At 39.6% G+C, this 21,755-nt stretch overlaps 1 protein-coding gene across 5 annotated transcripts in view; it reads right to left on the minus strand.

Annotated features, from left to right (window-relative positions):
- mef2d (myocyte enhancer factor 2d) overlaps window positions 1-21,755 on the minus strand; it is a 134,586-nt gene that overhangs the window by 36,680 nt on the left and 76,151 nt on the right. For 3 of the 5 annotated variants that reach the window (XM_041987181.1, XM_041987180.1, XM_041987177.1), the window contains exons 3-4: window positions 20,565-20,768; window positions 1,310-1,435 (exon numbers count right to left, since the gene is read on the minus strand). In XM_041987181.1, coding sequence (XP_041843115.1) covers window positions 1,310-1,435; window positions 20,565-20,768 — 330 coding nt within the window. Of the gene's footprint in view, window positions 1-1,033; window positions 1,172-1,309; window positions 1,436-20,564; window positions 20,769-21,755 lie in introns of all 5 variants that reach the window. The other 2 variants (XM_041987179.1, XM_041987178.1) reach the window with 1 other exon arrangement.

Below are 21,755 nucleotides of genomic sequence, written 5' to 3' on the forward strand. Positions count from 1 at the left end.
AGAAGCACGACTACACTGAGACTAAACTGACCTCAGGAACACTGTTAACATCACACAAGTTAATAACTGCATCCTGGCTTTCTCAGCCATGATACATACTGTGCGCTGGCAATTGCTCCATTTCTTTTCCTTAAGTATTATACAAATGGTATTTTCAGCCAAGCAAGCCAACAGCTCAAAAGCAAGCTTCCAAAGTGTTTATTATTACCATAAAACATGATTTCCCCTTGCAATGCTGGTTGCTATGCCAACTTTTTATGAAAATTAGGAACCTAGTCAACGATTCTCTCTATTGTGTCTTGTAGTTCAGTTAACTTGGGCACCAAAAACAGTTTATTATAGTGATGATACTCCTGAGGATGCTCGTGATTGTGGCGATTGCATCTTGAGATGAATAATCCCATTAAAGCTTGTCATATATTGAGTTATTTTGCTTTTTTTATTACTTTTTTCTGTCTTACACATCAGAAACAATGCAAATTATTTACATCTTATTTACTAAAAAGATAATTAGCCTGCATAAGATTATTTTAAACTTATTCCAGTCCATGCAACTTGGGAAAAAAAGTCTCAAGATAAGGTAAACTGTGTCCGTTTACTAATTTTTATGTTTAAGTAAGTTAAACAAGTTTAGACTCAACCATACCTGTATAATGCAAGCATCTCGGGCTAAGATATTTGTCATCAAAACAATAAAAATAATTGAAATGGCGAGGGGTTATTAAGTGATGAAAACAATCGTTAGCTGCACCTTTATTTTTTTATGTTTTGCTTTGTGTTTCTTTCTCAGGCACACACGGTTGATGGAGTGGTGGGGGTTTGTGGGAGGTGATTATTTGGGTGGAGATAGGTGCTGTTGGTAAGAGGCGAGGTGAAGAAGGCAAAGGAGTGGGTGGGGGAATGATGAAGGCGAGTGCTCTGTGAGTAATCAGACCGCCATCAGCAGCCGGAAACCTGGTCCGGTCAGCAGCAGCAGCAAGGTACCAACATGAGAAGGGGGGCAGGGTTACACAGAGTGGTGGGAGGTACTCACTGACAGCCTATAGTTCTGCATCATTTTATCAAACTCCTCGTCAATTTTTTTGTATTTCTCTTCAGTGCGGGGGGTGAGGGAGAAGGGCTCCTCGGGGTCTGGGCTCTCAGAGTCCCGGTGCTCTTTCTTGTTCAGAGCCTTCGTTCCCCAAACAAAAGAGACAGAGGGCACACAGACAGAGAGAGAGAAAGAGAGACAGAGAGGAGGTAGATAGAAAGAGAAGAAGAACAGAAAGAGCAGGTTAGCTAAGGTGACAAAAAGTGTGATGGTACTCACGCCGTAGCGTTTGAAGAGGCTGTCCAGGTCTTCAGTCTTGCGATCATTTAGCGGGCTTTGGTCGATGGAGTCGTCGCCGTCTGGCTCGGGGCTGTTGCAGCCATTAAAGCCTTTCTTTCGCAATGTCTGAAGCGGTCAGAGAGGGATAGAGGAGGAGAAGGGGGGAGGCACATTTACATTTAATCTTTCATGTACACTTTTCATTACTAAAGTAAAACCATTTTTGTTTCTCATACACAAATGAACATCTTGATTGCAGCATATGTGCTGACGCCTACGCAGTTCATTGAATTAAAAATGAAGCAGTTGAGGTCAGATGAACAGTTTGACCCAAATGATGGTATAGAACAGTTTGATTTTATTTATTTATTTTCTGGAAGCATCTTCTATGTGTAGAAAAGTGGTCTCTGACTAACCTGAATCGATTTCTCAGGCCAACAGTCGTAACATCTGCTGCCCACATGAAAGCGAGCTATTACCACTAAATCTGCACTTGCCCACCAAGCAGGTGCTCTGTGGAGATCTTGATTTTAAAAGTGAAGAAACTACAGATTCTGATTCCAAACTGAGAGAGCCTTTAAAGAAGCATGTTCATCTATAGAATGCGGACAAATACAGCAGTTATATTAGAAATTCAACTGAGTTTAAACCCAAGCTGCATGTTAGAAGACACCAAGGGGCATCATACCGTTCCATACATTCCCTAATCAACAGCGCTGGTAATAAGTGTGAAGCTTTGCACTGAGAAAAGTGGTTAAGCAAGGCTACAGGGTAAAGTCAGGAAGCACGCAGTGGTGTCAGATAACGGCGGTCAGGTTGTCACAGCGTTGACACACTTTGATTGGTGAGAAGAGAAAGAGGGACAGTGGGGAGAGGGATGGATAGAGTTCTTATTTTTGAGAGGATTCTGCTAAACAAGATTTGCTGTTAAGTAGCTTTGCCTGGTGGGCCCTTGACCATAGAGCCAAGCAGATATATCCTCACAGCAAAATGGATTGAAAACTGGAGCTGAAGAACGTTCTGTGGTCCAAATATGAGTTTTAGCCCAGAATGGCACCAAAAGTAAGAAATCCCATGCAATGAAATATAAAAAAGGACTTTAGTTTACTGTGAAGAAAAAAATAAATACAAATCTCATCAATTCTATCAAGTAGTTTTCATCTTTAAGAGCAGAATTCAGCTACTTTTAAAATGTTAGACAAAAGAAGTTGCATGTAAATACTGAGACTGAGACTCAAGAGCTGAAAGAAGCTAAAACAAAAGTAACATTACCTTCCACACCTAACATAATCATGTTTATTTACAGACATGCATTAAATTGCACTTTCCTGTGATGGAACACTTGAGAGAGCATCTTAAACCTGCATGTTAAAAGCATTTACTACATGATTCAACCATGTAAATCCTCTGATATGAAGCTCAATTAAAGACTAACTTTAACAAGAAGGAAGCTTTCAAGGCGAATCAGTCACTAGATTATATATGAAACAAATGATTTTCAGATCATATTTAATATTTCACACACCCTATATTTAATTAATGCCCGCCCGCTGTGTCAGGTGTGACTGCAGTCTAGTAGCAGTCTGATTAAAACAAAAACACATGTTTCATGACTCCTGCTGCGCACAATCACTGCTAAGTGAAAATGACTCAACTGCATGCAATTCAGTCTGGGAAGTGGATCTGGCAGAAACTCATACCTGCAAGAGCTTAAGATTAAACCCAAAGGAGGCAGAGAGAGAGAGAAACAGAGAGAGAGAGAGAGAGATTCCTTTCATTTTGGATGAATTAGCCTCAAATCCTAAAAAACAGGTGAGGGCATGAGGGTAATGATGCCATTTCGATGTAAGGGTAAAAAGACTTTCAGTGTTAATAACAATGGTGCCTTTTGATATGAGTCTCATTAAAACTCAAAGCTATTATTATCATCGCAGTGTCAAAGCTGCGTTTTATCTACCCACGGAAACGGGTTATTAGAAAGATTTGTTCCAACACAGAGACTGTCTCCTGATTCAGCTGTTCGGTCTCAGCAGAACAAGCTGGTGCTCTGATCTGCAGCTTAATGCAAATTTAACGCACAGGAGCTGCCACCACACGCTTTGTTGTCCACAGTTTGTGGAAAACACACTCAGTGGTGGCAGTTTTTGTGCAGATAAGTGTGTGCTCTGACCTAAAAAAAAAAGAGAGGGAATAGAAGAATCACTGGAAATATAAAATAAACACACCAATTTTCAGTTTGACAATGATAGCATGTGACAGAAGGCTGCGTGGAAGACGTGATCGAGGCGTGGACCTCCTGCCCCAATTGTCAGGATACAAAGAGACAGAGTCTGCTAACAAAACTGTGATGACACAGGAGCCATGTTGGTGCCCTGCTCCTATGTAGTGATGCAAATCTTTACTTGTAGGAACCATTTCGACCACAATAATAACACTATTTCCAAAGCTACCTTAACTAAGGGGCCAAATTGACAAAAAAATTCAAACATGCAAAGAAACAAATACATTCATATGATCAGACAAACAGAGGACAGTTTGCTGAGCCTTTTGGAAGTTTCATCTAATATTACAATATCAAGTTTAAAGAAAGTTTTTTTTTCGAATAATACATATCTGTAAAGTCTTGAATACATTTTTTAGCACTTTTCGCACGAATGGCAGAGCTTTCACAATGAATTTTTTCATTTATACATTCATGTTACATTTTTTTTAATCTTTTAAGTCTTCATAAAAGTGCTAAAGCTGCACCATTTGCTTAAACATTTGTATGCATTAAAACAAGGAAGTCAGGGAAGCTGGCTCCGTCTGTTTAAGCTCAAGGGGCTCTGATTGGTCATCTCCAGTACGCCGAGCAGGTCCCACTATTCTACATGAGTTATCCATGTATTTGATTGGACATGGACATACACCCCAACCACATGATGAATTAATATTTTTTATTATTTTCCAGAAATTACAAGTTCAAAAATACAATTTGGAAGAATTTCATCATTGTCAGGTCAGACACTGGTGTAGAGATGATGTAAAGTAAACAAACAGCTATGATTTAGTGAGAATGATCGACAAGCCTAATTCTTGCCATTGATATTTTATTGTTTAAGGTCTAGTAGGCAGAAAGTGCAATGAAATGAATACTTCGTTCCTAACTCCAAACACAAAGGTACACTGTAGAGAAAGTGTTTGAGTTGTCCTTACTGGGCTTCTGTAGTAGCAAAAAGGGCATCTTTGGTTATATATTTCAGGTTCTAAGAAAATTAAAACAATTGTTATTTTCATGCAATTCTTCACTAATGAAAATTGTTATGAATAGTGTATTTTACCATGTTTTTTTACATAAAGGTTATGAACTGGAATTTTAAGACAAAATCAATTATTTATTCTTTAATAAGTTATCAGATCAAAGTGATTTTATTATTATTCCAAACTATGAGATGGACATGACAGACCAAACACTTCATCTTTGAATTTCATGCAAGAAGCGACAGCCTGAAAATACACACATAGAGACAAACAGTTATACCGCATGCCTTCCTCATATCTTGCCTCTACTTACTATGAGGCCTGAGCAGTTTAGAAAAAAAATCTAATTGCATTTTTCTCTGACAAACATTTTAATTTCATTTGAAAATTTAATCTTTTAAATTCCAGCTTTCATTCATGCAGAAATACATTTATAACATGAGATGGAGGATTACCACATAAGATGTCATCAAAATATGAACTGTTCTATATTCTAATGCATGGACACAAAGTTGAGACATGAACAGCTTCGCTTACCAACTGCAAGATGCAACCTGTTCCCAAAACACTGAAGCCTGAAGGTTACATTTACTCTAGAACTGGTTTATACTTGTCCTTGCATTAAAAACTGAACACTTGTCATTTCTCTCTACATGCTTTCTGTATTGCACGCAACGGAATTTGAATGGGTGTTCAGACCCAGGTGAGCACACTTGGTGGTTCTTAACCTATTTTACCTGAGGACCGCCTTCATGCAACTACCTAAAAGCTGTGGACCCCTTGCCCACCCCTTGATGAAACCATGCTTGGTTTTGTGCTTTCATTAGCTGCTTCTCACCATAAATGATGCATTCTGGCTGACACCTTTCCTTTGAAAAAACCAAAGTCAAGGTAATTAAATAAAATTAAAATAGAGCCTTTTTTTCCTTCCAAAATGAGGACAAATCACCTGCACTGTGGTGTTTGTCAGACATGTTTCATTAATGAAACAGTGCAGGAAAAATCAAGGTTACTTGGACAGACATGTTCCACTGCAGTAGCTCCACCAGTTCACTGACCTCACTAAACCACGGAGTACATGGAAGAAGACTGACTGGATGCACAAGGTTTAGCCAAATAAGTGTCTTTTTCTTTTATTCGTGAAAAAGGATGTATGTTTTTAAAAGTTTTATAGCAGATTTTGATGACCCCCATTTAATCACTTTAAAAAACACTGGTTCTATGTGAAAGAAACACCAAAGTGATAGAAAACTTAAGTGGATACACCTTAACTTGTGTCTGTGTGGACATGACTTTCATATGAATCAAAGCCTTGGGGACCCTATGCTCTTTGCCCACGCCCCCACCTTGCCAGGAACCACCGGTCAGGAGCCACTGCTCTAATGAGCAGTCAGAGAGCACATGTTGGGAAAATATTTTGCTTTGGCAACCTGAAAAGTAGACAAAAATCATTGTTTTTTTATACTTATCTAGGTAAGTGAAGATGGAGACACTCGTGTTATGCTGAGAACTTCATGTCCATCAAGACGATTCAGTTTAAAAAGCTCAATCTGCCTTCATTGTAGTAATTTCTGAGCAGTATTACGGCTTCAAAAGAATCCAATATTCTTGGGTTTCATTAAGGTCAACATGTTATCTGAGATCTGAACTTTACCAACTTTACTTATATTTAGAGCGAGGCCACTCAGTAGAACCATTTTGCAGGTTTTAAACTTGGATCAAGTGCCATGTAACATTTGCTAATTGTGATGTTTTAAACTGTGATTTAAAAATAATAAAAATTCCTTGTTCAGCCCTACTTAATACTACTATTCACACACAGTTTTTTTTTACTTGACTTGACAGGCTTGCAACTGATATTTTTTTAACTATACAGTTCAAGCATGGGCAACTTTCCCTCTTTCAGGTTCTATGTTTTCCTTCCCACTCTCACAGTGAATGTTTTGAGCATGTACATTAGAGTGCATACATATCCTCTCCCTGTGTCTCTTTCTCTCTCACACACACATACACACACACACACCCTCCGCATTGCACTGATCAGCTTGTCTCTCAGTCAGTCAGCCATCTGTTCACCTGTCCACTGTTTCCCCTTCTCCCCCCTCTCCATTGTGTTGCCAGGGTAAGATTCACCCTGCAGAGCACCACGCCGGTCTCTAACTGGCTGTGGCTGCTGACAAGCCCCACCCCCACCTCCCTCCCTTCCTTCCCCTCTGGCTCGCTCTCTCGCCCACCCGTGTGTCCGCCCGTCCGCCCTCTGTTTCCAGCTTTTCATGAAATGCTGCTGCTGTTCTCTCCTTTCCATCTTTCTTTCACCCCCTCATCTCCCAGCCCACCACCTTCGACGTATCTCTCGCAGAAAATCACAGTCTTGCATTTGTTCTTCTGTGCTTTTCTGCCCTTAACATCCCTTTCTTTCTCTCTCCTCCTTGTAATGCCTCCATATGTGAACCTCCCTGGTTGCTCGTTTCCTCTCATGTACCATCTTTCTCTCTCTCTCTCTCACATCTGTGTTAGTTTCTTTCCCTCTACTCTCCGTCCCTCCTCTTTTGCTCTGCTCCATCTCTTGTTCCCACAGCTTTCCCATCACTCTTTCCATTCCTCCTTCTTGCAGTTAATTTCCTATTCCCCTCTAGGAATGGGTATGAAATCTCCATACAATTTTGGAGGGTCAACATGAGCAGTTTTTACTTTTGTCTTTTTTTATTTAGGTGTTTTTGTTTTTTGTAGAAAAAAATTCCATGATCTGGAAGAGAAGGAACTTGACATTATGAAAGAATGATAAACTGAAAAGTCTTAGCACTTTTGGTACACTGAGGTGTTACTTCTCTATATTTTGGTCACATTTAGAGTAAAACAGACAAAAATTAAGTACGCGTTTTAGCTCATTAAGATTGACAAGTTGCTAATACACTGATCCACATAGTTTTCATAGCCCATAGGTTTCAAATATCAACAATGAATATGGCCAAAATGTTCAATTCAGAGCTTCACCTTAGCAATGCATGAGTGGGTGATGTCATGTTAGCTACATATAGTATATACTATGTGTATTTACTATATGTATACTACATAGTACTTTCTCCACTACTACCCCTTCTATTCCACCGCTACCCTACCATCACTGGATGGCACAACATAGTCCAATTTATTCACTCCAAAGCTGCAGTCCTTAAACTACAATAAACCAGTGGAAATTTACATAGTATTAACATAACATTTTCCTTTTTAAAAAGTTAGCTTTTAACATGCTTGACAATGATATGAATATACAGCTACTGAATGTCTGAACTGACAGTTCTGTTGACTTATTCATGAAAACTGTTCTCATGAACATTTAGTTTTTCCCTGCATGCAGTTTAACAAAGTTATACAGCAGTGAAAAGACTTGCATTCACATTTTTGACTTGACAAGATAACTTTCTTTTTGATAAAGAAGATATAAAACATTCTTGTTTTATTTGTTTGTGTGCTATCTGTAAGTGCATTATGCTACTGCATGATAAGATGTGTGTAATCTCCGCTTTAACATTTAAAACTCTTGAAGAGAACAGATTTTTTGTGTCCATGTAGAAAAGAAGAGCAGGACTTTAGTAATTGTCAGATTCCTCGCTGTCTTTCTCAGGTCAGAGAAAAGCACAATGTAATGTCACCCCCCATTGTGGCATGTCACATACAGCACTGCAGAAGCAAGATGCACGCACACAGTCTTATGGGACACTGTGTCCACAGTCTCAGTACAGCTCCAGCTGCCAGCTCCTCAGATGTTGTATTATAGATCAGCAGTCTTTTTTTTTTTCTACCAAGCTCTGATGCATAAGAAAACAGTCTTGCTGCTACTACTAGAGCCCCTGCTGTTGGATATAGGATGAAAAAAAATTTAAAAGGATACTCTAAAGAAAGATATCTGCCAAGTCAGTGCTCCTATTTTATCTTTCATTATGATTAGTCACACACTGTGTTTCTTGCACTCCCTTGTGTGAACAATCAATGACAAAACCAATTAAGGGGCAAAAGCTGAATTACTGCTGTAAAACCGAACTGCGTTGACAAAAACATCCATCACACGCAAGTTTCACTAACTAACATCACATCTTTTCTACGTGAAATTGAATTGACCATATAAACATTTTGATACTGTCTGGCTTGGACCACATTAAACATTGCTTTTCCTTCACCCTATCAGGTCTAACTGGAATTATTTATCCAGGACATTAATGGGTCTCTGCTCTCTCTGGCCCTAATGACATCTCTGGACACCTCTTGCTTAGTAACAAAGAAGGCTAACTGTGTGTGACATCCCTCCTCAGCTACAGACAGCCTGCCAGCCACAGCAGATAAAATCTCAGGCTTGATTGAGGTATGTTTGCATTGACTTAAGAGAGCTGAACAAACAGGCAAGGATGGGCTTATGCTTGTTTTACGGGGGATAGATAATAATCTTTCAGTATTTACTTAGCATGCTTCAGCCTGGAAGTGAGTCACTAATTTCTCAATCAAAGACTTTCACTACTTAATATGTCTCTAATGGAGTCTTGCCCCCTTTTCATTGTAGGACACTTAATTATTTTCTGAAAAAGACTCTAGTTCTGAGCAGAATTCCCTGAATATGTGGAGTGACATTGACTGGAGAAGATGTCTTTGTTTGTTTCTTAACCTTGACATGCAGCAGAAAGACAACAACAAAGTAATGAGAAATAACACATCTAATTTGTGGTTCATTTTAATCAAGTGACAAACTATTCATCCCATTTGTATTTAACCTTACATTTAAAATAACATAATAGAGCTAAGATCCTAACTTAAAAAAAGGAGAAAAAAAAATCTGGTTTCTTATTTTCAATACAATTTTTTCTTCGCTTTTCTTCAAGGTTGGTGGAAATAGACGGCTACTGGTGTCACAAGCCCAAATTTTCCCATAATTATCTTATTGAATTATATTTTATTTTTATTTGAATAAATCATATTACTGCATATATGAGTAAACTGTATTTTTACGTCATAATCTTATTTAATGTCACCGGTTAAGAACTCAAATCACTACAGTAGCACTTCAGTTTTCTGGTTAAAGTAGATTTAGATTTAAAAAAAAACCTTTTAAATGCACATGTGCAAACATTTAACAATATAACTATTGTAAGTTCTTCTAAATATAACCAAAAATGTGACTTAATATGAGTTGGTGCTTGTGTTTACAATGTACTTGAAGAATTTAAGTTTTATAATAAACAAGCTGCCCTTAAGTGACGCAAAGAGCCCTCCTGGTAACCTCGTCTAGTCCAGATTAGGACCTCAGGATATGACAGGTCTAAGCTGGAAGTCCGCAGAATTCCGATAGCAAAGAAGGATTATCTAAGGAAAAGCATCTCCAGGGCAACAAAGGCATCACCTTCAGCCTGTAAGAGCTGTGGGAGGTGGGGTCAGGTGACAGGTGGGCGCGTATGTCTGGAGAAGGATAATTTGAAGTGCTGATGCTATTAAGGCAGCTAATAGAACCAGTTGCTAACTGACAGAATATGGCAAAGTGTTGTTTCGAGATCAGTGAGACGCCCCTGGCTGCCACTCAGGAGAATCGGGGCTGTGCCCAAAGTCTTTAAGCTCCTGCAGCGAAGCTCGCCGGTGAGATCTGCCTCGCTTGAGCCGCTTAAAGAAAAAGAAAAGGGCATCCCCCCCCATTCACCCCCCCATCTTGCTTTCTCTCCTCAGCTATTCATCGGCACTCCTTCAGTGTTTCGCTCACTCATGTTCCCTCTGTCTCTAGCTCTCTTCCTTTCTTTGCCCTGATTGGGATCTGCAGTCAAGCGGATTAACACATTCTGACAGGAGAGGCAGGCTGCCCACACACACACAAACGCACTTTCAAAGCAGCACGTGCATCTCAGAGAGAGGCTGTGTGTGCATATGCATTGCCTCTCAAGCTTGCAATGAAGTGAAGGAATGTCCAACCGTGTGATGAATACTGAGCCTATGCGAACACACACACACAAACCTCACTGTGAACTAAAGTGCTTCTAAGCGTTCGGGGACAAGCAGTGTGACATACACTAAGAGTGGCATAAGTGTATATGCATGTGCACGTATGAGTGCATGTGCATTCCTGCGTGACTACATCCACACTTCATAATTTATACTCAAAAGCACTTGCTTGGAAAGACTCACAGAGGCAGAGCAGCAAATGGGCACATTTTGTGACTATCCAATTATCCTCTCGATCCTCTTCCTCTTCCTCTTTTCTCTGTCACTTGGTGTGTTTCAGCTCAGTCCTCGTCCCGTGGTGTTAAGCCAAGTGCAAGTGCAGATAATCTTTAATAATTATTGTATAATTCATCCATGCTGTCACATTGGCTGTTCTAGTCTAACGGTTTGCACTGTCAGCCCAAACACTGTATGTCAAGTGTTTTTGTAACCAGCTATGGTCATGGCCTTCGACTGTAACAAAATGTTCTTTCTGATCCAAACAAAAACAAAGAGAAGAAGCAGTTCAACAGTACTTTCCAAAGAACTGATTCCTTGTTATTATAAAGCTCAGGTGGAAATAAAACATCTAAATAATGTCCTGCTCTTACTCAAACTGATCTGTTTGGTTAGAGCTGGTTTCAGAAAATAGCTACAAAAATTTGAGAGGTTTAGATAATTTTTACTTTGTTTTTCTATATGAAACTCAACATGTCTGTGTTAAGACATGTCCACCTTCCTGCGATCATCCTCTAAATGTAAGGCTTGAAAACTGTCAGAATCATCATAAATGAGGAGGATCAAGTGTTTTTTTGCTGGATTATGTTAACAGCTGAGACAAAGTACCCATATGTCAAAAATTTGCTTTTCTCATTGAGATACAGCCAAATCCGTAATTTTAAAAATAACACCCGTAATAGCTTTGTTTCTGGACAACAGATGATAAAATGACTAAATAAGGCTTGAAAGATACCAGAAACTTTATAAATAATGAGGATAAAGTGGCTTTTGGTGAATTAGGTTCCCCATAGTACCAAAGCAACCACATGTACAAAATCAGCTTCTCTTGTTGAGATGAATTTAGATTTTTGATATGGCATGAGTAATAATGTTGTTTATTCATTAATACATTGAAAAATTTATGCGCTAATTTCACAGATTAATGTCTTTACATTGAGGCATTCATTGTTTGTATATATATATATATATATATGTTGTGCAAAAAAATGAATGTTGTGCAAAACTTAATTTATTTCTTTAATTTAAATTAAAAAGAAAAACTAATAAATTATATAATATGGACACTTGCATGCAAAGTGAGCTATTTCAATCATTTATTTGTTATAGTTTTGATGATCATGGCTTACAGCTTATGGAAACCTAAAAGTCAAAATCTCGGCTGGTAGGTGGTAGGTGTTCCAAACATCTTGGAGAAATAAGCACAGATCCTCTGTGGATGTCGACTTCTTCAGATCCTTCTGTCTCTTCTTGGAATCCCAGACATACTCGATGACGTTGAAATCAGGGCCATGCTCTCACTTCCAGGGCTTCTTTTTCTTCTTTTTGCTGAAGATGGTTCTTAATGACCTTGGCTATATGTTTGGGGTCGTTGTTATGCTGCAGAATAAATTTGGGGCCAATCAAATGCATCCCTGATGGGATTGTATGATGGATAAGTAGCTGCATGTATTTCACATGTACCATTAATCCTGACCAAATCTCCAACTCCATTTGCAGAAATGCAGTCCACACCTTGCGAGGAACAGCCACCATGCTTCAGTTGCCTGCAGATACTTATTATTGTACCACTCCCCAGCCTTTCTGAGAACAAATTGTCTGCTGCTACAGCCAAATATTTTAAATTTTGACTCATCAGTCCAGAGCACATGCTGCAATTTTCCTGCACCCCCTGGTTCCTGTGTTTTTGTGCATAGTTGAATCACTTGGCCTTGTTTCCACATCGGAAGTATGGCTTTTTGGCTGCAACTCTTCCAAGAAGACAACTTCTGGCCAGACTTCTCCAGATAGTAGATGGGTGTTCCCAAGTCCCACTGGTTTCTGCCAGTTCTGAGCTGATGGCACTGCTGGACATCTTCCGATTTCAAAGGGAATTTTTATTTTTTATTTTTTTAATTTGCTGGACCAAGTTTCCTTGACCACTGACTACAATCCTACAAAATTCCTGACTATTTTTTTTTTTTTACATGTAAAGGAAACAGAAGGAGGACAGAAGGCTCTGTCTGTATGTTTAACGTAGAGCATAACTGAAGCTTGCTGAAGTAATGAATGTAACAGATATGTAGAGGCTGAAAGTTTAAAAATGTGTTTCATTTAAAGCTGAGCTAAACAAAAGCAATATGTGACAGAGATTGCTCAAGCTCTGTACGAGGAGAAATCTGACCATATCCTATCTTACATTTACTATCCCCAAAAAAGAGAAAAAAGTCACACTGAGTCAAGTCAACACTGAACATATACTATCATGATTATATGGGCATCCAAACCTGATATATCTCCTTCCTTTGTGCCACAGAGCCCCACTGTTGTCCAAAACCTATTATTAACACATCAGTGAGGCCACACAGTTCTTCCATCATTACCACGAATGCAGGGACATACAGTAGAGTATTTTGACTCAGTCCCACATACAGTAGATTGTGCTCATTAAAGCATCAAATGTAGATTAATCTGCCAGTAAAAACAGCTTCATTTCCTCCTGAGTAATATGTACCAAAAACTGTCCATACATATATGTTTTTTAATTGTAAAAATGTAAATCCCTAACTAGTGGGAGGTGAAGCTTTGAGGCTAAAGTCAATATTTTACTTCTTTATATGAAGTTCTGAGGAGCATTTCCTCAGGATTTTCTGTAGGCAAATAAAATAACAAGGATTAATCGAAAATGGTGGGGTGGATGACACTAACACCCACATAACGAGGAGGTGTGTGCTGCAGCACATCTGGTGAAGGGGACAGTCGAGGACAAATGTCTTTAAATGCCTCCTGGCCTACAGAGAGAATGGGTGAGATAGTGAGGTGGGTGGGAGTTGAGAATAAAGGCCGAAGCAGGAGAGAAGCTTCCATGTAGGACACACACAAACACAAACCGAGTAGCTAACACACAACATACACGCCTTGAAGAGCCAAGAGGCTCACCAAGGCTGAATATTGTATGAGGTGTTCTCATGGGCCATTGCAGAGCATGCAAGCAGAGAGTAAAAGGTGGACTTATGTGTGCACGTACGCACACGCACAGACTAATGAACACACATAAAGAGAAAGAAAGAGACAGAGCGACACAAACACATGAACTAACACACACACACACACACACAAACAGAGCCAGTGGAGCTTGAGCTGATGTGGCCCGGAGCTGCCCAACGCCCTGCCACAACACAAACACACAAACACACACACACACGCTTGCATACACTTAAGAGCCATCTGCAGTTGGAGATACAGCCTACAGAAAGGCTTTACTGCTGACACTCTGAGACAGACAGCAAGAAGGACAGGAAAAAAAAAGGGAGAAAATGTCGTGACCGAGTGAATCACGAGATGTCGAAGAGGGGAAGAAAGGAAGAAGGGTGAAGAAGAGGGAAACACGGAGAGAGAGAACTGTGCAGGGAAAATATACAGCCCAGAACTCCAGCACCTTAGTTTTACCTTCAGCCCACTCAAAGATAAAACTGCTTCACCAACACTTTAGTGAGATTTCAGCAATTACTGGATTGGACAGTGTACTTGGATGCATTGTGCTGTGGCCCTGAACACCTCGTGCCCTTTTTCCACCATTTGTAACAGATAACAAGTTAAACTCCAGGCACTAACTCTGGAAGGTTTCAAGAAAACTCTGTTTTGCACATGAAGTAGCAATAGGGGTTAAAAAAGTCAGTTACCTATGATGAGAAGTTTATATATTCCTTAGCAGAAACACATGTGGAGAACAGATTTCTGGTCAGAATGTGAGCACATCGTGCTTGATGCATACAATACACACATTTAGAGAATGAGGACTTTTCTCTCTGGTAGCACCTGTCTGGAAGTTATTTGAGCTTCAGAAAGTCAACAGGGGTATTTTTGTACATAAATGGCCAGCCTACCTGGAAAACCACTGGGCGCTTAATAGGTGCACTGCTACCGTATGGAGGTATTTCCCTGTCTTTAATCAAGTGCATAGCTGTTGGATTTGTTTTCACGCTCAAATATTATATTGCTTTCTCTCAAAACTCTGCTCTCATGCTCAAAAAGTCCCTTCTCGCTCTTAAATATATCGTTCTTCTGTCCAAAACTCTGCTCCTCTTCTCAAGTTTAGTGTTGCAGGTTCAAGACTTCTACACTCAGACGCATTCACTGCACTCTCAAAACTTCTGCTCTTGGATATTTTTTCCTCTCTCTTGGGTTGCTGAATGAGCTGTCTGTCAAACATCCTCCAGCCAATAGAGTACTAGATAAATGGTGACCAAGTAAATAGTCCCCACCTTCTTCAGGGTGCGCTCTATATACTTGTAGATAATGTAGTGCAATGTTGTGATTGTAGTAGAGTTAATAAAGATCTACATAAGAACAAAAAAAAAAGAATAAGAAAAACTTTTATTAGTCCCTCAGTGAGGAAATTACATCGGATGGCTGACTATGTATTGATTTTGTTCAACAGTCTCTCCAGGATATGACATTAAAATAGATCCTGTAGGAGTGATTTAGTTGACAAAGTTTTTTTAGTTTGTTTAGTTGACAAAGTGTAACAATGCTAACATCATGGTAATGCATCTCAATTACTCAACACTGAGAAATACACTGTGATAATTCTGCTACATATTTAACAAACCTATAGGAATGATGGTCAGCTCCAAATACATGCTAATTTATCATATAGGTTAATTCTAAAGTATGATAAAAGCAGAACATCTATGTCTCAATTTATGATTTCCTTAGCTTTATACTTGGCATTCACTATGTTTATATAAGTACAGCTAGTTTTTAAATGAGTACTTGTACTGTGAATTAGCAAGTCACAGTTTTTCTTTCAAGTATGTATAAAAAAAATCACAATAAAAACATTATGCTTACAAGAGATTGCTGGGATGGGTTATCCATACCCGGTTTACTGATTATCCAAATTTCAAGTTGTTTATTTGTCACATACAAAATGGCAGGGAAATGCAGTCATACATGCATCCTGTGCACATCCCATTTATCATTGGTAAATATACAAAAACAACAACACAGTAATAAACTAAAAAGACATTAAATATAAATAAAATAAGCCACAGTGCAATGATTGTGCAGTGATGTGCATGCTATACAGACTGACAATATATATATATATATATATATATATATATATATATATATATATATATATATATATATATATATATATATGCAATAATGCAATATTTACAATGTTAATTATAGTGCAAAATATAAGCCTTGTTAAAGTGACATGAGTAAATGACAGTGTTTTTCAGCAGAAGGTAGGACACTGGCCAGTGTCACTACAGGGTAGTGTTCACAGTTCTGACAGCCTGAGTGAAGAAGCTCCTACTGAGTCTTTCTGTGTTCGCCTTAATGAGTCTTAGGGGCTGACCAGAGTACAGCCACTCGAACTGACCATTGTTAGGATGATGAGGGTCTCTCATGATCCTGTTTGCTCTGGCTGTGGTTCTCCTTATGAGGATGTTCTGGAACGGGGTAGTGTTGTACCCATTGTATACTCTGCTGACCTCAGCACCTTCTACAGGGCCCTTGGGTTACGACCACTTCTGTCCTTGTACTACTGGGTGATGTTACCAGTCAGAATACTCTCCACCACTCCACTGTAGAAAATCCTCATGATTTTAAGTGAGACTCTGAACTTCCTCAGTTGTCTGAGGTGAAAAAGGCCCAGGTACTTGAAAATGCACACCCTCTCATTAATCCTCAGACGGGGTGTAGTTCCTCTGCTGTCTCCTACCATAGTCAATAATCACTTTTGTCTACATTTAACAGGAGGGTGTTAGCATGGCACCACTCTGCCAGAGGGCTGAGGACACAGCCCTGTGGAGATCTGGTGTTGAGGATGTCTGCCCACCTGCACCACCTGAGTTTTGTTTGACAGGAAGTCCAGGATCCAGGCACACAGGGTGCAGTTCAGCCCCAGGCTGAGCAGCTTGGAGTGGAGTGTGGAGGGGACTGTTAGCTTGTCCAGGTGGGTGAGGGTGGTGTGCGGTACCTGGGAGATGCCGTTGTCTGTGGATCTGTTTGACCCGTAAGCGAACTGAAATGGGTCCAGAGACTCAGGGAGGAAGGCTGACCAATCTCTCGAAGCCCTTTTTGAGCTCAGGTGAGGGCCACGGGGCTGATGATGGCTCTTATAAAGCAGGCTAGGACCACAGACTGGCTCAGAGAAAGGGTAAGCATCGTGGTGAAAACAGGAGCTAGCAGGTCAGCACAGGACTTAAGTACCTGGCCAGGAAAGGTCCCATTGCCTTCTGGCAACAGGAGTGCACTGTGTCAAGTAAAAAGAGCGCACCCTGAAGAAGGTGGGGACTATTGAGTGTGAGGGAAAGAGACCAAGCTTGAGTGCAGAAGATTTGAACCTGCAACACTAAACTTGAGAAGAGGAGCAGAGTTTTGAAAGGAGGAACTATATATTTGACAGCAAGAAGGGACTTTTTGAGTGTGTGAGCAGAGTTTTGAAAAAGAAAGGGGTCAGTTATGGAGGCAAATGATTTGCATAAAGTAGTTTGAAACCCTCTACGTTATGCAAAAGAGTATGACTACAGCAGTACGAGACTACCTAACACAGCTTTTTACATAAAAAATAATGGGTGGGAATTATGGAAATGGGAGACTATAGGATATAGGAAAATAGGATTGTCATGATACTAAAATTTCAAACTCAATACCGATACCGAAGGATGGCGCTTAATACTCTATACTATTTTTGATTCTATAGAGGGAAATAATTTGTGTGAAATGAATTCTGAGAGAAAAGAGGTCGCAAAGGATCACCAGCAGCCCTCTGTACAGGCCAATCGAAGTGCGGGCTGGAAAAGTGGATTCGGAGGCCTCTTCGAGATGGGACAGTATTTCGTGCACCACTATGACGTATGTAGCTGACGAATCTGCACTTTGAAGTGCATAGACTCTGAATTGGGACACAGCAACTAATTATAGCAACTTGTTGCTACATTGGCAACACTGTAAACAATGGCTCCTCCAAGAAGACGCTGAAGGGGTGGGGCTCCCCACTGTACTGCCTGTTTAAAATCAGTAGAGGCGGCTGGCCCTTTCCATGAATTTGCAAACACGCCAAAGTGGCTTTTAAGTATTGATATCCATTCTAATTAATATCTAACTAGATACTCAATTTTAGAATCAATTAGTATCTGAGAATTTATTTTTTACAACACTAGTAGAAACAAATCATTTGAACCACAGGGGTCCATCAGAGCAACTTTAATAAAAACTTAATATTTGACCTTTTTAAAGGGCGACAGGTGAGCTCCCGGGTTCCTTCAGAAGTGCCCATAATGGGAAATAGCCATCAGCTAGATTTTAAACATCTCCAGCACATAACTATGACCAGTGATTGATTTAGACGTTAGTGGGAGGCATCAGAGGTATTGGAAAAGAGTGATGCCTTAAAGCAGTTGTCAGAGATAATATGGGCTTCGCTAGGGTTCACGAGATGGATCGAACCATGTTTGAAGCCTCTGGGTTTCTTCCAATAACTTATTTGATAAAATAACCTGAGAGCAGGAGATAAAATTCATCTTTTACTTACAAAGTTCACCACTCAAGGGATGCAGGTTGGTATGGCTTGCTTTATAAATACTGTAAATCAAAAACTAGTGAAGAACAAAACGTTGTAACTTATATTTATTTCTTTAGGATTGTTATGAATGCTCTCTTTATAGTGGGAGCAGCTTATTAAAGCAGACATGGGGAATAACCCCCAAGCTATTATCTCTATTCCACTTTAGATCAAATTCGGTGGCTAAACTGTGTAAATTTTAGATTGGGAAGTTGAATTTGAAACATCTCAGGTCGTATCAGTGCCCAACCAAAAAAGCCCAAATCTATATCTTAGCTAATGTGTCTTGTTTTTGGTAGCTTTCTGCTCTAAGGTTTGCATCATTGAAGAACTTTAACCTGAGCAGTCAACATGACGTGGTGACTTTGTGTTGACTGAGTTTCTGGTTGACTGGTCGCAAAGTCCTGCAGCAAAATGTGTAAAAGCAAGTGAGAAAACTATTCAAAGAGCAAGCCACATCCAGCTTTAAGTCAACGCTCCATAGGAAGCGTAAGTGCTGTACTGCAGTGTACACGGCTCGCTGAATCATACCTAACCATCTCGTGTTCAATTCATGAGAGGGCCATTATGTATAAAAGGGTCAGCTAGGCATGTGAATGTGCTCCATGTTCGCCTGAAAACCTTCAGCAAAGCTTTATCCCACCAGGAAGGAAGAGTAGTAAAAAATTCTTATTATAAACAAAAAGCAAAATCCAAAATGTAACTCTTATACCTTCTTTCAGAGCAAAATATCTGACTTCTTATCTCCAGTATAAAAAAGAATCAACATTATTTCTCCACTGTTCTTTATAGGTTCTTGACCTGCTTGGTGGCCATTTTGTGCGAAGGTGGTTTCTAATTGCTTCCAAGAGTTGTCCTTTGGCTTGTTGCCGATGTTGTTGGTGGAGAAGTCTCTGGGTAATAATAAGGTCATTGCCAGGAGGAGAGGGCCAGGGGGAGGCCCAGCTGTCCCAACCTCTGCTCTCCCTGTAAGACAGCAGGCACTCCGCCAGAACACCATGATAGACGGAGCGGGACTGCAGCAACGTGAAATGACTGACTAAAACACACAGAGTTGGCCTAGGATACAGGTGTCAACAGCAACAGGGATCCGAAGGAGGAGAAGAACATAACATGCAATGAAAAAACAATAGACTTCCTTATTTGTGCCATGTGGTGCCATTCTGGTAGCTGCAGTAAAATAATGTTTGACTTGATCCCTGGAAGTCATTCAAATCTTCACTTCAAACTCTTGGCATGTAAGCATAGATACATTTTCCTATTGGATTACCTCAATTACAGCAAACTAGGAATCCATAGTCTTCTTAAGGATCAGAAAACAGGGACTTTTTTAAAAACAAAAATTAAAAGAAAAGTAAGATACAGCAATATAAAACTGTGGATCTAGGGGTCAGCTTCATACTATTCTCAACCCCAGACAGCAGAAACAGTTGAACAGATTCAACGGCAATGAACTGAACTAGACTTAATAAACTGGACGAGACTTAATTATGTCTGAATGCGGGTCTGGAGAGGGTTAGATTAGATTATTTAAGATTAAATCTTAATGATCCCTCTGGAGAGCAAACGAAAAACCAAGTAGTGGTAGGATACATCAGCAAAAGACAAGTTTCCATTATTCACATAAATTAACATGTTGAAAATGATATTGACCAAACATCAATAGGGAATCAACTGTTTTGACTTGAGGATATAATCTATTAAAACTTGCCTGCGTGCCTGCTGTTGCATAATTATTGTAGCTCTGGAAAGCTGTAAATGTTTTCTCAAGTTGTAGCCAGTTATGGCTTTCTTTAGTATAACTGTTTGTATAAAATATATCTAAAAAAAGGATGTGTTGTTGCTCTGCAGTTAAACTGACCCCAACTAACCACTGTGCATAAGAAAAAAAGGCACGATGAGCCACAGTTTGACATGTTGCATGTGCAACCTGTAATCAAGTGTTAAAAAAAAGAAGAAACAGCAGCACACCAAAAGGTAAGACGGTGAGATCAGACAGCCCTCTTACCCTCCTGAAAGCACATCTATGCTCAGTGGAGTTATATGCTTACAATAAACTAGATGAAGACGGGTCAGTATTATGCTGGCTCTGTTTGAGTCAGTGTAAACAAGCAAAGCCAGAATTAATAAATGGTTCTCTTCAGGGCAGTAAAGGAAGATCACTTTTAGAAAAGAATGTTTTATCATAGTGTTATAAAAAAAGATACATTACAGTTGTTGTTCTACCCACTGCCCTTCACTCCCATTTCCACGCTTTACCTCGATGATGTCGGCGTTAGTCCGGCTCTCATGGGGTTCGTTGTACTCGGTGTACTTGAGCAGGACCTTGTCCATGTCCGTGCTGGCATACTGGAACAGCTTGTTGGAGTGGTTGAAGATGATGAGAGCAATCTCGCAGTCACACAGGACGCTCAGCTCGTAAGCCTTCTTCATCAGACCAAACTTCCGCTTGGTGAATGTCACCTGGTGAAGGGCGAGATAAAATAAAACAAAGATAGATAGAACACTGGTCCATTATTCTTATTAAATATGGAGAAGTGGAGTATACTTAAAAATGTTCAAGCTTATGTTTTCCTTAATACTCCTTTTAACCCTGAACATTTGATAAAGCGTACCCGGGGTTTGACTCAGAATTCCTATGTGTGATATTTAAAAAAGAAAAGCCTACACATGTACAACTTACACATATTTTATATGAAATTAAAGATTAACAGCAAGCTTACTTTTCCTACAAATCCTACCTAAATTACATTACACCAATGAAAATAGGCATCCACTTCAGGCAGACACTAAGCCGTTCCACAAACGCATCACTCACTTGTAACAACAATGAACCAAGCTTTTCTGCTGCTAACAACTCTCAGATGCACTGACACTTACACTGTGGTTTAGCCTCTATTCCTCTTGTTGAATGACCTCAATATCATAAATATTCAATTATAAAGTCATTATGAACAAAAAAAGGGCTGGACTGAGGCTCTCAAATGTAGTTCGCCCTATAAATTTGTGATTTATTCCAAAAAGGATGCCAACAGGCTCACAGCAGAGAAGGATCTGTTAAGCCTTTATTGAGTGTCTATATGGACAGATACTGTATGTTCAGACAGGGATCTTTCAGATAATGGCCTAAACATCCAAGAAACCATTGTGAGTAAAATAAATAAAAATATAATGAATCATTTAATCTTTACTTTAAAATGGAAAAGTGTTTAATTTTCTCTCTTTTAAAGAACATTTGTATTCTTAAGCTTAATTTTAAGAATGGGGGAAAGACAAATTCACACTTCATTTAAAGGAGGAAATGACTCGTTCACTTTCTTCCTGAAAGGGAAATCGATACCACGGTTAAACACGAAGCTGAAAAACGACGCACATACAACAGCTTTTATCAAACCTAAACACCCATAAGGCTCACTAATTGTCACGGTTTTTCGTAAATTTTATTTCTGC

Source organism: Melanotaenia boesemani, chromosome 6, assembly GCF_017639745.1.
Source record: "Melanotaenia boesemani isolate fMelBoe1 chromosome 6, fMelBoe1.pri, whole genome shotgun sequence".
Lineage (NCBI taxonomy): Eukaryota > Metazoa > Chordata > Actinopteri > Atheriniformes > Melanotaeniidae > Melanotaenia > Melanotaenia boesemani.